This window comes from Chlorocebus sabaeus, chromosome 21 (genome assembly GCF_047675955.1).
Source record: "Chlorocebus sabaeus isolate Y175 chromosome 21, mChlSab1.0.hap1, whole genome shotgun sequence".
NCBI lineage: Eukaryota > Metazoa > Chordata > Mammalia > Primates > Cercopithecidae > Chlorocebus > Chlorocebus sabaeus.
The window spans coordinates 81261137-81278090 of NC_132924.1; the positions used below are offsets into that span (position 1 = coordinate 81261137).

Sequence of the window (16954 nt, forward strand, 5' to 3'; positions counted from 1 at the left end):
ACACAGAAAGGCAAATATTACATGATCTCACTTAAATGTGTGTGAAAGGAAAATAAATCTTTGGGCCCCAAAATCACTAAGCTAAAGGGAAAAGTCAATCTGGGAACTGCTTAGGACAAACCTGCCTCCCATTCTTTTCAAAGTTACCCCTCTGCTCACTGAGATAAATGCATATCTGATTGCCTCCTTCGGAGAGGCTCATCAGAAACTCAAAAAGAATGCAACCGTTTGTCTCTCACCTACCTATGACCTGCAAACTCCCTGCTTCGAGTTGTCCCGCCTTACCAGACCAAACCAATGTTCATCTCACATATGTTGATTGATGTCTCATATCTCCCTAAAGTGTATAAAACCAAACTGTGCTCTGCCCACCTTGGGCGCATGTCTTCAGAGCCTCCTGAGCTATAGGTATGTCACAGGATCATGTTCTCAACCTGGGCAAAATAACTTTCTAAATTAACTAAAACCTGTCTCAGATTTTTGGGGTTCACATATGGAATCTAAAAAAGTTATACTTAGAGAAACAGAGTGTAGAATAGTGGTTGCCTGGGGCTAGGGGTGGGGTGGGGGTTGGGGAAATGGGAGATGTTGGTCAAAGGGTACAAACTTTCAGTTATAAGATGAACAAGTTCTAGAGATCTAATGTACAGCATCATATTACTAGTTATAGTTAATAATAAAGTATTATACACTGGAAATTTGCATTTAGCTTATTCTTACAGGTACCCAGAAAAGATACCACAATTTCCTAAGGCATGCTGTTTAGCCACTTTTACTATAGAGAATTCAAACTCTCCTTCCTTTTAATTGCCACTCATCCACTTTCTGACTCACAGAGCACCTATGTTGTACCATACAGGGAGCTCCAGTGTCCCGTCTCTGGGCTTTCCCAACGGGCTGCTTCCTGTGTGCCTCTCCCAGCTGTAAGTCTTCCTCTGTAGAGACCACCAGTGTAGTTACCTACATTTAGCTGCTGAAACTACAACTCTAATCTAGCTACTTCTCTGTTTAAAACTCTGCCTATAGGTAAATACAAATTCCTTAGCAGAGCATTCACAGCCGTTCAGAGCTGTTACCATCTGGCCCTGCCCACTGCTCCAGTCCCATCTCAGGGTCTTCTCTTTTCCACACACTCTCTACATGTCAGCCTAAGTGGACCGCTGGATATAACCCAGACATCCAGTATGTTTTCAAACCCCATGTGCTTATGACCCCTACCGAGACTTTACACACTGCAACTCCCTGACTCATCTGCAAAAAATAAAACAAAACAAAAACTGGGCTTCAAGGCCCAGTTCAATATTATTTTCTTTGTGAAGCTTTTCCTGATTCTGCTTGGCAAAATAAATGGTTCACGCCTCTGTATTCAGATAACATTTTGCTCCAATTTCTAGTTTAGCGTCAATTTATTATGTTATTATTTATTACGTTGGTCTTACCTGCTAGATTTTAAGCATGTCAAGGCCAGGGTTTGTCTTATTGTCTTTATACAAACAGCTTCTTAAACAAAGGCAGGTGCATTTTATGTACCAGAGACACGTTCACTGTTGAACTGATTGAACCTTCTATGCTTCTAGATCTGTCTTGTTTTGTTTTCGTTTAGGCCAAAAAAGGAATTTCATTTTGTATTTACGGGTTCTTCAGTAAAAGAACACAGTGAGAGTCAGGTCACAGAAGGGGTTCAGCACTGGCTGATCCTCAGTACCCTTCTCTACTCACTCCTAACTGCTTGACCATAGCAGGCTGCACGTTAGGTCAAGAATGCAGATTCCTGCCTTGCCAGTTAGTTTCTCCCTGTTTCTGTATTCCAGCTAATTACCCTAGAAGAGTATTTTGATGCTTGGTCCCCAGAGTGCCAGATCAAATGCAATGGATATGGCACTGTGGATCATCAGCAAAACTGGGAACATAAATCTTTTTGAGCCTGCACATTTTTGGTTCATTTCTATACATGCCTTCACAGGTCTACTTCCTAGAATTCCAGACCCTGAAATCATTTATTTATTTATTTATGAGATGGAGTTCATCCTGTCCCCCAGGCTGGGGTGCAGTGGCGCAATCTTGGCTCACTGCAGCCTCCAGCTCACTGCAGCCTCTGCGTCCTGGGTTCAAACAATTCTCCTGCCTCCGCCTCCCGAATAGCTAGGACTACAGGTGTGTACCACCACGCCTGGCTAATTTTGGTATTTTTAGTAGAGACAGGCTTTCACCATGTTGGCCAGGCTTGTCTCAAATTCCTGACCTCAAGTGATCTGCCTGCCTCGGCCTCCTAAAGTGCTGGGATTCGGGCATAAGCCACCACACCCAGCCTCATTTAAAGAGACACAGAAATTGAAAAAATATGCCAATCAACTGTAATTCCTATACAAATATTGAGAGCTTTAATCCAACAAGGAAAAGGACAAAAATAAATGACTCAAAGGTCTTGAGTATTTAATTATATTGAGGAGAATGGTAAGAAGAAGGGTTAGTATGGCATCATATAGTTAATTGAATTATCATGGGTTTTCCTTCAGGTTTATAATCCTTTTGTAATTATACATTTGAAAACTTAGGTTTCATTAACATCTCTTAAAATCTGTAAGAAAATTAAAAAATGTAAACTCAGATGCATTTCTTTTCCCCTCTTTGACCAGAAATGAATTAAAACCAATTTTCATGAAATCATAATTCATAATAAAATCATATTAGATGTTGATGCTTCTTTTTTTTTTTTTTTTTTTTTGAGATGGAGTTTCGCTCTTGTTGCCCAGGCTGGAGTGCAGTGGTGCAATCTCGGCTCACTGCAACCTCCACCTCCCAAGTTCAAACAATTCTCCTGCCTCAGCCTCCTGAGTAGCTGGGATTACAGGTGCCTGCCACCACGCCCAACTAATTTTTGTATTTTCATTAGAGATGGGGTTCCATCACGTTGGCCAGGTTGATTGTGAACTCCCGACAACAGGTGATCTGCCCGCCTCGGCCTCCCAAACTGTTGGGATTACAGGTGTGAGCAACCATGTCCGGCCATGTTGATGTTTCCATAGCTAACGATATCACATGTTTTATCTCTATTCATCTCTTATTTATTCCCTTTTGTCCTGATTTAAATAAAAATTTAAAAGATACATTTAAAAAATTAAAATTTGGAAGGATAGTGGAGAACTTTATTTTTTCTCCTGTCACAGAGCAGCTAAACTCCACATGGAGAAGGGAAATAGAGAAGAGGATAGAATTCATTTTCAGATTGAAAAAAAGAAATATTTTTAAGGAAGGAAAACCCAGGATCACAAATTACGCTTGAGCAGTTTAAAGTCTTACCATGGCAAAATACCCTATTATGTAAGCCATATTTAACTACTACTGAACTATTAAAATAAACCATATTAAAATTAAGGTCAGATTAGCTTTTTTTACCCCTTATTTAAACACTATTCCTTTTCTTATCTGAGATCCATCAGATTTTAATACTGGGGGCTTAATGAACTTTCAGACACTCCATTTTTGCTTGTCTCTCTAACCATTAAGTAGCTCACAATTCAAATTAGTAACATCAAATGGTAAAACCAAAACTCTTTAAATAAAGATTTCAGTTTTAATTTATTAAAAACAGAGGGGTGATGTTTTTCCAGTGGAGTGTACATCTGCTTCTAACGTGACAAGTCCATTGAGAATTCAGACTTGCTTCACAGACAGTCCTGCTCAAGCACAATTTCTCTGCTAGCAGCTCTAGGCACGGCCACAGTGACATGTCCACTGCATAGGAAACAAGGCCAGGCTTTTAGTGAAATGCTCCAATTGAAGTTATAAAGCAATATATTATTGTAAAACAACTAATAATTTTAACTGATATCTAATTATCATAGGAAGGAAGTATACAAATAAACAGAAGTAAGTTTACATCTTCCATGATATAAAAATTTTGAATTTTTACAACTTCATCCTTTCAAGTCTAAAACTACAAATATAATATAATACTCTCAAGGTTACTGAAAATGGCTATAGTTCTTATTCAATACCTCCAAAATCTATCTGATTGATATTTTGTAATTTACCAAAGCTCTGAATATAAGCAAATTTCTAAGCAAATAGAATAAATCTATCAAGTCTAAGCTCACAAGAGTTGAATAATATAGGGTAAAGCACATTTTTCTCTTGGTCTTCCTTTTCTTCATTCCTGTTTACACTCACCTGATCTGTGAACGCCCAGGAAAACCCCTGACCACGGGCATGCCACGTGAAAACAGTGCCCAGTGGCAGATGCTCCACTGCTCTCTAAAAAGCTGACTGGTCAACCAGCAGCCAGGGGTCAAAGACTGGGGCATCTTTGGCATTGCCACAGGTGGAAGACATATTACAACTTATTCAAGCCCATTCTCTCAACAAATCTTTCTGACCCAGAGAGCTGTCAGAAATAAAGGAGAATGAAAGTAATCCATTGTGGATTGTTGGCTGTTACTCAGGAGGAAGAGACTTAGGCAGTTGGGTGAAGACAGGATGGGATAACACATTTGAGAAGACCATATTGGTCACCTGGAAGACTCACTTGTAGGGGACCCTAAGCTCAGGGAGACTTAGTCCCAAACCAGTTGGAGGGCATTGCTATGCTGTAATTCCAAATAGATGGTTTTGTGCAATGGCAGCCGAGTGTACACTGTGTCTACAAGAAGAGCAGCTAAATCAGAATAGAACAGGAAGCTTGCTTGATCTGATTTCTACCAGGCTGCTTTCATCACAGGGCTAATATTTCTGAACCCCAAATAATGTGGCATGGCCATATAGAGGATCTGTGACAAATCCACAGTTTTGGTCCTGTCTGATCCAGCCAAAATCATAGTATTAAAAGTTAAGATTAGGATTTGTACCAGGGATAAGTCTCAAGAAAAAATTTTTGGAGAATTCAATATGTGGCTTTCTACTTGTAAAGAAAGGACTAGAAATTAATTTCAAAGTCAAGATTGGATGAGATCTCTTCTTTTGGTGGTTCAAGGCATATTTTATTTTCTCTGTTTTACCCATGCTGCACTTCCCCATGTTTCACATTGCAAATTTCACACATGTATAAAGTCATGCAGATGAATTATTTTACCTTTGCCTGCACCTACATCAGGTGGAAGAATACCAGCTTTAATGAAGGGAAACAGAAACAGGACACTATATAGTTAGATGTAACACACCCATAAGCATGTATAGTAATACAAAAACACTTATTAAAACGCTAAAGCATGCAAGAAGAATGAAGTGTACCACATCAGGTACAGGGGACAGAGATATGTTGGTGTCCCCAAACTTATCCAGTACTCAAATCCAGTACCAACATTTTATCAGGATACCCTGTTTGAATACTGGGTATTCAAACACATTTCTTAAGGTGCATTATTCATACTTGTTTATTATGTAAGAAGGCTTAGGATATTTCAAACCAATTTTTGGACAGAAATTGTCAATTTTTTATGCTATCAAAGATAGTCAAATGAATAATACTTAAACAACTCTACAATTTAGAGACATGCAAAACCAGAAAATCTTTTATAATATTTTTGATAATTTTCATTGAATCTCAAGATTTTCAGAATAACTTTTTAAAGTATGAAAAGAAGTGTTAATTCCTTTTCTAAATACTGTAATGTTCTATTTTGCTTTCTTTGTACATATCAAAATGTAAAATCTGTTGCTCAAACACAAAATAAATGCACTATTTAATAATTGCTTCGATTTCCTTGCTAGAAAATGTAAATCGATATGTGAGCTAGAAAATTATTTCCAGTAAATCAGGACCAGAACTCGAATTACATATATTTGTGTGTATACAGGTGCATATGTCTGTGTATGCATATATGTATGTATTATATGTATGTGTACATATATATGTTTGTGCATGAATATATATAATATATACAGTTGTAAATAGGAAACAACATTCTCTTGAACTTCAAATTCAAGTGTGGCAAATATTATGCTTACTCACTCCCGCCCTAAGATTTTAATATAAAGTTTTAAAAAGTTTCACATAGTTGAAAAATATCACAGTCCAATATGAACTACATAGCTGATTATATATCAGAATGAGAAATTACAAATAAGTGTTTGCATTAATCGGGTAAGATAGACACTCCATAGCAAGAAGGAAAAAGAAAGCATAAACTTAAAGATTTTTATTTCATGATGGTTATGATTATATGGATTTTATACATACCCATCTTACCTTCATCCATAGTTGTTACTGCTTCCTCTGTAATTTGACTTCCTGATCCTGCTGATGTTTGTGCATAGAAATAAAACTTATATCGAGTGCTGAAATTTAAATTTTTTAAAGTCCACCGTGTCTTGTTGGCAGGAATTTTTAAATCTACCAGAGGGCCTAATTCATGTGTGCTGTTAACTGTCAATAAGAAATAACAAACAAGTGCATTCTCCATTAATTGTGATGGGAATACTATTATAAATAAATACATCAACTAAAAATGTTCAACCTGGCTTACACTGACTTTTATAATCCCACTCACTCTTTGCCCAGCATAACTAAGTGATAACTTTTTAACAGCTCCTACACTATGTTCTATCATATCATATCATATCATATCATATCATATCATTATATCATATCACAAGGGGGAATATGTTCTCTACTGGCTAATAAACTAGAAGAATTTTGTGGTTGAATCACAATAGAATTTTTTCCCCTGTGTTCTTGCAGGTGGAGTCGTATTGTTAAATAACCCCAAACATTTTTCTTCAGAGGACTTGTGCCAAAGGAACTATTTTCTATTTACAGAAAATGCATATCTGATTTAATGACAGCACTCACTTAAACTCCACCCCTAAAGGTCGTATTATTCTACAGATTACTTAATTTTTAATAATATATAAATCATTTTTCTTAAAAAGTAAGATTTGAAGTTCTTTCTGAAATAACACTTGAAGGTATATGTATATATTCTAAAGACATAAATAAAAACTAGTTTGTATTTTCTGATAACAGTTAAGTATTTTTAAAACTGTATTTCTAGCCAGGCGCGGTGGCTCACGCCTGTAATCCCAGCACTTTGGGAGGCCGAGGCGGGCGGATCATGAGGTCAGGAGATCGAGACCATCCTGGCTAACACGGTGAAACCCCATCTCTACTAAAACTACAAAAAATCAGCCGGGCGTGGTGGCGGGCGCCTGTAGTCCCAGCTACTCGGAGGCTGAGGCAGGAGAATGGCGCGAACCCGGGAGGCGGAGCTTGCAGTGAGCCGAGATCGCACTACTGCACTCCAGCCTGGGCGACAGAGCGAGACTCCATCTCAAAAAACAACAACAACTGTATTTCTAACGGAAAGTTAAATACCACATGTTCTGACTCATAGGTGGAAGCTAAGAAAAGTTCATGTCACAGAAGTAAAAAGTAGAACAAAGGATCCCAGAGATAAAGGAAGGACGGGGGAAGGTGAGACAGGGAGAGATCAGTTAAAGGATATGAAAGGATAGCTAGAAACAAAGACTAAGTTCTGGTGTTCCATACACAGCTAGAAGGAGGATATTAAATGTTTCCAACACAAATGATAACTATTTGAGAAGATGAATATGCGAATTCCCCTGTTCTGATCACTATATGTATCGAAACATCACTATGTACCCCATGGTGAGGTACAATTATTTGTCAATTAAAATAATAAATAAAATAAAATAAAACCATATCTCCCCTTTTCTTCCTCCCAACAGCTTACTTGGCTGATATTTTAAGGTGTACTCTGTCAAAATGCCATTCGGGTGGCTCGGTGGATCCCATTCCAAAGTGAGAGAGTCCAGTGTTGGATTCACAATCTTCAAAGACGAGGGAGCACTGGGGACTTACAGGGAGAACTTACAGTCAACACAAAGATTTCTGAATGTTTCAATATATATTAAAGTGACATTTCACCGTGCTCACACGATTCAAGGTTTTGGGTTTCAGTAACTCATTCCTGATTCAGCTGAAAATACATTAGTACAAACCTGTGACAGGCACCCATTTAGTTATTCTCTTCCTTTTTCTCTCCTGTCATTTACATTTATATTCAATAAAACCATCCTCTCAAAACACATAATGGCTTTGCCTTTAGGTGGACTCAAACCTAATATTTTAAAAAGAGGCAGTCCTTATTTGACTCATGAATGGTGTCTTAATAGAAGCAAACTAGCTACCAAGTGAAACTATTCTAACCGGATCTGTGAGTGGAAGCAGCTGTGTTCTGGACCATTAAGGACTGTTTTCTCCAACAAACCAGGTGTCTCCAAACAGTCAGAATGCCCTGCCTGGTGGGCTTTGGGCCAGCACGCCCAGGTGCAGAGACGTTCTTATCCTGAGAGCTGACAGCTGCCCAGGATCTGGTGGTGAACAGACAAAAGCCCAACCTTGGCACACCCCTGGCCCTTGGGAAGGCCCGAGGGGTCTCAGGTTCTCTGTGGCAGAGGCTGGCAAATCACCAGAGGAAACATGTCTGCTCATCTTTTATTCACTTCCTCATGAGGATGATGGCTGGTGGCAGCTCTCTCTTACAATGGTTACCTCCCCTACCACTGCCCCTGGAAACGAACCAATGGAACCACTCTCCCTATTGTCACTCTAGCCAAAAACCAGAGAGTCAATCTGAACTTCCCTATCTGCCTCATTTCCATCATCTCCTCAGACACTAACTCCACTCCCTTAATCTAAACCATATCTATTTCTTCCTATCCCCATCTTCTTTGCCATTTTTCTGCTTTAGGCCCTCAGATGTCTTTGGCTGGTCCTGAAACCATGCCTGGCACATAATTCTAGGCTTCTAAGCTTCCCCAACCCAGTAAGTGGTTCTTTATTTTGCGGGGGATCACAGACCCTTTTAAGAATCTGATGATAGCCATAAACACTCCCTGGAAAAATATACACATATCTTGCATACAATTTCAGGAGGTTCATGGAGCTCGTTCAACCCATTCATTGACTCCCTAAGGGACTTCAGTCCCCAGGTTAACAGCCTTTGGCCTGCAGGTTGGTCCATAGCACCCAAGACCATCCATGATCTGAGCCTTCCCTAGCTGACCTTCCTCCCTTTTCTTACCAGTTCTGGCCATGCAACTTGCAGTTTTCTGAAGGAGCCAGGCTATTTCGTACCTTTCTGTCTTCAGACATACTTCTTCCTCTCTTCTTTTTCCTTCAATTCTCTGATATCTCCTCTATGACACCTTTCCCTGAATCACCTAAAGAACCAGTGTGAGGCTTCACTTGTGAGAGCCTCGAGTAGGAAGAGCCCTGACTCTCTAAGGGACAGTGAGATTAAGGACAAAAACTTATAATGAGATGGGAGCTGGGACACAGGGTGGTTCTCAGAGGCTGCTGGGCAGCTGCTCGCATCATGAATCTTTCAATCAGCAGCCAGGGTGGGGTGCATCTTCTGTGAACTTCTTTTATCAAAAAGAGCTAAGCAATCTACAGAAGCTATCTGGTCATTGTCATAGTGGCATATGGTTGCAAAATTTAAAATAGGTAAAGCTTATTTTATTGCCTTTTCCAATCTTCATTCTTTTTACCACATGGGCCCCTCTCTCCATCACCCACAAGGCTCCATTGTCCCTGTGTCCAAATTCCTTCTCCCCCGACTCCTGGATCAATATATATTTGGTCCTCCCTTACTCCCTCCCTTGCAGTTGCCCATATCTGCAATGACTTTTCCCTCCTGTTCCCAATCCACTTGGTCAAGACTTGCAACCTTCTAACTCAGTTCAACTTTCAAATAAATCAGAAAAGTGCACTAAGAAAAAAGCTACAGAAGTAAACTATAACTTATAGAAATATTTTCCTTTCCAGGTATTTTTGTTAGGTTATCTAATTTGGTTCTCAGGCTTTTCAGATGAGGCTACTGACACTAAGAGAAGTTATGGAACCTCTTTCAGATCAGAAAGTTAATGATCCAAATAAACGTCAAAGTAGCAAGGTTTCAGAGAGTGCGTGTGAAGAAAAATTTTAAGTCAAGGGAGAGGGCATTTCAGAACAGCAATTTGGGTTCTGAAGCCTCCTACACACACTTAGGCCACATGTGATCTGACATTTTGGTAGCTTTGTGTGTGCTGTATTCATCTATGGGAATTTCAATCACATTTGGCTTCCAGAATATACTTTGATCAGTAGCCCTTCTGTCAGGCAAAACCTCTCAGGCTATGCCATATGTTCTTGGGATCTTAGAGACGCATCCATTCCATACCTCCTTCTGGAGTATTAAAGACTCTGTCAGGGCTGGCTGGGCCCTCCCCTTTCCCATTGACCACTCGGACATTCAGTGTGTAGTGGCTAAAGGGCTCCAGCCCCGGCAACATGCCATGCGTCTTGCTGCCTTGGAAGGTGAGGATCTTTTTCTCAAGGTGACGTCTGTTTCTTTTAGATGAACTCTGTGTCTTCCAATAGTAAATCTGAAACAGCAAGAACGAAAGTCAGGAATGCACAAAGGAGGAAACAAGATTCCTTATGCTCACAAAATTGAAATTGTTGTTTTTCCAGAAAATTCCCTTGATATATTTTAGAAGAAAATTACTAACAAAACTGATGGATATTGATTCTGAGGCAAGAGGAATGGAAGCCCATAGATAATGAGGGAAATTAAATTATAGCCACATGACAAAGCTGGGCTACACTATTTTGTCACAGGAGTCTAAGGAAAATGAAAACCTCGTGAGACCCATATGGTTTTCTCTAGAACATGAGGGAAATGGAGGACAACAGAATTTAAGTCTTTTACTTGTATAAAATATTCTAAAAATAAAAACTACTGCCCAATGTTTACATACTTTTCCAGAATACATGTTCACGTACAATCTATCATTTAGTTTAATCCTAAACACCACAGTGAGGCTTTTATTACTGTCATTCATATGGTGCAGATGAACGTGTGGGCTACTAAGTGACTTTCACAGCCACAGAGCTATCAAGAGCCACAGGGGATCCTCCACTTAAAGTCTAGAGTTTTTCCACTAAATCAAAATGTATCACTTAGTTTAAAATACTCCTTTTTTTGTATTTGATTGCAGGCACAGGTTTTGGAGAGATGGGTAATAAAGTATTGATTAATTTTGGTCACAAATCCAGAATTGTTGTTTATTAAGTTCTCTTAAATTCTTAGGAATTTAAAGGTATTTTCAAGAGACGTCAACATTTATACAGAATCTGGCAAAGCTGGCGGGGAGGAAAAAGGTTGAACGTGATGTAGTACAAAAAGTGACCTCTAGAGGGCAGGCTAAACAAATCAAAGTAGTGATTGTTTGCTTGGCTGCCTATCGGTAACAAATCTCTATGAATCAGTGCTTCTCAGGAAAAAGATAACGGATATTTACCTTTCAGTACATCTCAAGAACAAAGATAATGGATATTTATAAGAATGACCTAGCTGAGAGTATAAGGTCTTAAAGTATATTCTGAATTATTTTTAAAACGCCTAAATGATTATCAGGATAATTTTATGTGTTCACCACATGTGGTCCATATTGCTTTAAAGCTAGCTACAGTTGGTAATATTCTAGGTCGTTAAAAAATTAATTTTCCCCATTTTGTATACATACTTAGTTGGCAGAATGTTAGATCCTCAGTGGGAAAAATGGAGAAAACTTTTTTTTTCTTATTTTGGATGCAGTGAGATTTCAAGTCAACTCTGGCAGTGGCTACCTGAGGCAATGAGCCAAATGAACTCTTCAGTCCACAAGTTCACAAAGCAATGAACCAAATAAGCCCCACCTCCTGTGGTGTGCATGACAAGTGGCATTCGCTGCTGCCCTTACTAAAGAAAGCCACAAAAGGTCCCCCTTCACTTGCCCGATAGCCTTGTAGGTGTCCTCGGATACTTTTCAGAGGTACTGGGTCCCAGTGCACCTCTGCTAAGGTACTGTTCACCACATTTACACGCACGTTCCCGGGAGCCACCATTGGGACTAGGAAAAGGACAGGGAAGCGGTAGAAGCATCAATGTTATTTTTAATTTCATCCATAAATATCACTATCTCTAATAATTTTTGGCCTGAAGCATACTCCAGTCCTGTTTTATGGATTATTAAGGCTTGAACACAGATTTTGGGGTATCTGTTTGACTTTGTGAGAGTTTTTTTTTTTTTTTTAAAGAGATGGCATCTTGCTATGTTGCCCAGGCTAGACTCAAATTCCTTGGCTCAAGGGATCCTCTCACCTCAGCATCCTGAGTAGGAAAACGAGATTTTTTAAAAAGTACAATTGACCCTTGAACAACACAGGTTTGAACTGCATGAGTCCACTCACACATGGATTTTTTTTTCCACACAAATACAGTCAGCCCTCTACATCTGCAGGTTCTGCATCTACAGCCAAAGAAGATGGAAAACACAGTATTCTCAGGTGCAAAACCCACAGATAGGGAGGGCTGACTTTTTACATAGGCGGGTTCCATAGGGCCATCTGTGGGACTTGAGTATTTGCAGATTTGGGTGTCCAAGGCAGGGTGTCCTGGAACCAATCCCCAGTGGATACCAAGGGACAACTATACTGCAATCACCTCGAAAGTTCTGAACTTCTCTTTCTTACACAGCAGGCTGTTTAAATTCAGAGAAGTCATGCAAAATAATTGCCACCTCCCTCCCTTGCAACCTGAACAGCTCTGGAAATGGCCTTGGCTTGCAAGTCTGTTTTGCTGGGGAAAAGTAGAAAGGAAACGGCATCACTTACGGTCTTCTCCAGAATGTCCCATGACTACAGCTGGCTCGGGGGCAAATCCCACGTCATTCAGGGCCTGAACTTTGATCAGATATGGAACAAAGGTTGGTGTGCCTGAGACAATGTATTTGGATACGTTTGCCACAACCACAGATGTCCATTCATCATCACCATCTTTCTGGCGCCAGCTAACTTTGTACTGAAGGCCTGGCCCATTAGATTCAAAACCATTCAAGGGCTACAAGAAAAGCCAAATAACCAGAGCTTATAACACAGATCAACTGCATAGTCTTTTACAGGAACAGCAAATTCAATTCCCAGACCTACAGAAAGTGATCATTGAAATACTAAAACACAAGCTATTAACCATTTTCTCCAGGGACCTTCTATCAACTGTGCATTTGCAATGAGATTCAAAGCTTGCTTGGGATCAACATTTCGAAGTTTGTAAATTACTATCTTGATGCAATAAACACCATATAAACCTTTCAAACTCTGGCTCTACAGTCAAGGATGGTGATTCTTCAGACATTTTGGTCACATAGAATCCTTTATATATTCCTGTTTATGCAACAGTACATCATTGTCCATTTTACTTGCAGATGGAAACTTATGGACTGTTTTCCTCTTTATTAAAAAAAGGCTAGCCTGTCATTCTGTTGTTTCTACATGTTTGTATAAATATATGTACATATATGCATATATGTCTAAGTATGCATGTATGGATCTATCTAAAATAGGTTTTGAATTATGAGTAAATATATGTTAATTTTCCAAATCCAGAAAACACAGACAAGCTTTCCCCACTAAAGAAGTTGACTGCTGGGAATGGCTTGGTGCATGTCTTCCAGGTGGTTCTTTTTTTTTTTTTTTTTTTGAGATGGAGTCTTGCTCTGTCACCCAGGCTGGAGTACAGTAGCATAATCTCGGCTCACTGCAACCTCTGCCTCCTGGGTTCAAGTAATTCTCCTGTCTCAGCCTCCTGAGTAGCTGGGATCACAGGCATGCACCACTACACTCAGGTAATTTTTGTATTTTTAGTAGAGATGGGGTTTCACCATGTTGGTCAGGCTGGTCTCAAACTCCTGACCTCATGATCTGCCAGCCGCGGCCTCCCAAAGTGCCGGGATTACAGGCGTGAGCCACTGGCCCCGGCCCCAGCCCCAGCTGCTTCTTTATGATAGCTAGCATTTTTTTGAGCACGTGTATCCGCTAGGCACTGTTCTAGGTGCTTTATATGTATTAGCTCCTTTAATACTGTGAAACTGGTTCTATTATTATTCTCATCACACATGTGCCTAACGGAGATGTTAAACAACTGGCCTAAGGTCACAGAGTTAGTGGCAGAGCTGGGATTTGTACCAAATCATTTTGACTCCAGAGCTCAAGCTTTTAACAACTACATAATACTGCCTCTTAAGTACAGATATATATGTATCTTTTTATATATATATATATTTCCCCCAGAAATAGGTGAAATGAGATTTTAATGTAGATATTATTTTCAAACAACTTTTTTTTTTCACTCTAAAAAATAGCGAATAAATTTGAAGGCATCATAGCTCACCTTCCATGTAATCACCAAATTATCAGGCTCTGATCCCAGTCCTTCCACAGCTGTGGGATTTTTATCTGGTTCTGGAAGTTAAGCAGCCACACATGCGTAAGCTTTGGTCTTTTACGAAAAGTGGAAAACTTTTTTATTTCATTTTGCACCCTAGAAGTCCTGCTTTCCCGCTTTACCTGAGGGTTTCGTCAAATATTGCTCAGAGGCCTCGCTGGGCAAGCTCTTCCCAATGCTGTTCACTGCCATGACGCGGAAGGAGTAGTTCACGTAAGGAGACAGCTTCAGCTGGGCTGTGGTCTGTGTTCCAGAAACTTCAGTTTGGTGGTGCCACAGTCCTGGCTCATGCATTGTATCTTCATATTCGATGATGAATTCTGGTCACGACACACACACACCCAACCCAAGATGGTGAATTGAGTCAACCCAGGGGTAGCTGCTAGCTATAACTAACAGGGCAACCCAACACAGGCAACCAAACATGAATTATTTTACTTTCAAGAAAAATGCCATTAAAATATTTTGATTTCAGAGTTATCATTATCCTCAATACTTAAGCACACATAACATTTTAGTGGAAAATGGCATCTCACTGTATTTAATTTAATTTCTCCTTTTACAAAAAAAAATTTGAGCACCTTTTCATATATTTAAACTTTTTAGGGAAACATGGATTAATTCTTAACAGTTTTAGATTTTACCAGACCTGGTATTCTTTCTCTAGCATGCTGAGTTTAGTTACTTAAAACTGTTTAGAATTAATCCATATGTCCCTAAAAACTTTAAATATATGAAAAGATGATCAAATTTTTTTTCATAATAGTATAAATTAAATTAAATATAGTCAGTGCCATTTTCCACTAAACATATTGGCAATTAAATCCACTAAACACACTGGCAATAATCAAAGGTTTAACACACTTTGTTGATATGACACAAGGAATCAAGCATTCTCTGACTTTGTAGGAAGTGTAAGTTGGGACAACTTCTATATAAGACAATTTAGAAAATCTGTCAATATTTAAGGCACATACTAAATTTTACTTCTAGCAATTTATTTTGAATAAATGGGCTCACACAAATGGCTCAAACACACATGAGAAAGAATTTACATTGCAGTGTTATTTGCAATTGAAGCAACCTAATTGCAAACAACCTAAACATCCATCAACAGGACACTGACTAAACAAATTACACTATATCCACACAATGGAATACTCTGCAGCTCTTAAAAGTGACTGTGGGCCAGGTGCGGTGGCTCACACCTGTAATCTCAGCACTTTGGGAGACCCAGGCGGGTGGAGTCCAGGAGTCTGAGACCAGCCTGGGCAACAAAACCCCATCTCTACAAAAAATTCGCTGGGTGTAGTGGCGTGCAACTATAGTTCCAGCTATTGGGGAGGCTGAGGTGGGATGATCACCTGAGCCCAGGAAGTCAAGGCTTCAGTGAACCATGATCAAGCCACTGCACTCCAGCCTGGGCAACAGAGTGAAACTCTGTCTCAAAAGAGAGAGAGAGAGAGAGAGAGAGAGAGAGAGAGAGAGAATAGGGCTGTTCCATACGTACTGAAATGGAATGATTTCTAAAGTGTATTGTCAAGTGAAACCAAGCAGGATATGGAATCATGTGTGCTAGATACTATGCTTGTGTAAATGTAAAACAAAATTACTGTAACAAATAAACAGACATATTCACTTGCATATAAATGCATACTACCTCTCAGAGAATATAAACCAATAATACTGGTGTGGCCAGAGGAGCTAGGAGACAGGGGCAGGAGGAAGACATACTTTTCAGTGCATAGCCTCTGCATCTACTAAAATTCTGTGGTATGTATACTTTTTACCCTTGTAAAATAACAGGTAGTTGGATATTCACTGATTGCCTACTATGGGCCAGGTACCATGATATGCACGGTAAACACAAAGATAAACTAAAACTATTGTATGTGTTGCAGTGGTTCAAAACTAAGTCCTTGGAGTTCTTCTTTCAATCCACATTCATCTTTGGGTGATCTTCAGCCCTATAAACGGATGACTTTCACATTTACATCTGTAGCCCAGACCTCTTCCCTGAACTGCAGACTCAGAAAGTCCAATTGTCTGCTCGACAATTCCACTTGGTTGTCCATGACAGCATCTCAAACTGGATAGTACCAAAACTAATTCTAATCCTCCTCTCCAATTGATAGTGACAACCCAGGTCAAAACCTGGAATCCTTCTTATTTCCCTACTTTCTCCACACTCTCGGTAGTACAGTGGCCTGTACCATTAAGATATATCCAAAATCTGACCGTTTCTCAGTCTATTCCAGGCCACCCTCATCTCTTGTGTGAATTATCACATAACCTCTTAATTCAGTAGTTCCCAAACTTTCTTGGTTTATGGTATACTTAGTGTCTCCATAATTTATTTTTCGTGGCTCCCTTAGGCCAAAAGAATTACCTAATGTTTTCATGTATTAAGTAGCTAGATTCACACAACTTGATATGTATTTATATCTTAAATAAATGTAAACAATTTAAATTTTAAACAATTTTAAATCTATTTATATCTTAACAATGTAAAGCTTCTCTTATATAAGTTCTCAAACCTTGTAAACAGATTGGACACCACCTTCCACATTTCCTATTCCCCACTGATTTCCATGTGGCACTTGCTTTTTATCACAGCAAACACTTTGCAGAGATAACATTATCACAAAATGACATGGGATATAAAGTTGAACCTGTAATCTGCCTCA

The 16954-nt window shown here is 39.4% G+C and overlaps 1 protein-coding gene across 50 annotated transcripts in view; it reads right to left on the reverse strand.

Annotated features, from left to right (window-relative positions):
- NRCAM (neuronal cell adhesion molecule) overlaps nucleotides 1-16954 on the reverse strand; it is a 305485-nt gene that overhangs the window by 22160 nt on the left and 266371 nt on the right. For 16 of the 50 annotated variants that reach the window (XM_073009252.1, XM_038004500.2, XM_038004486.2 and 13 more), the window contains 8 exons: nucleotides 14390-14587; nucleotides 14214-14284; nucleotides 12659-12884; nucleotides 11780-11895; nucleotides 10182-10386; nucleotides 7689-7811; nucleotides 6176-6361; nucleotides 5069-5104 (listed from right to left, as the gene is read on the reverse strand). In XM_073009252.1, the coding sequence (XP_072865353.1) occupies nucleotides 5069-5104; nucleotides 6176-6361; nucleotides 7689-7811; nucleotides 10182-10386; nucleotides 11780-11895; nucleotides 12659-12884; nucleotides 14214-14284; nucleotides 14390-14587 (1161 nt within the window). The remainder of the gene's footprint in view (nucleotides 1-5068; nucleotides 5105-6175; nucleotides 6362-7688; nucleotides 7812-10181; nucleotides 10387-11779; nucleotides 11896-12658; nucleotides 12885-14213; nucleotides 14285-14389; nucleotides 14588-16954) is intronic. The other 34 variants (XM_073009268.1, XM_073009263.1, XM_073009258.1 and 31 more) reach the window with 3 other exon arrangements.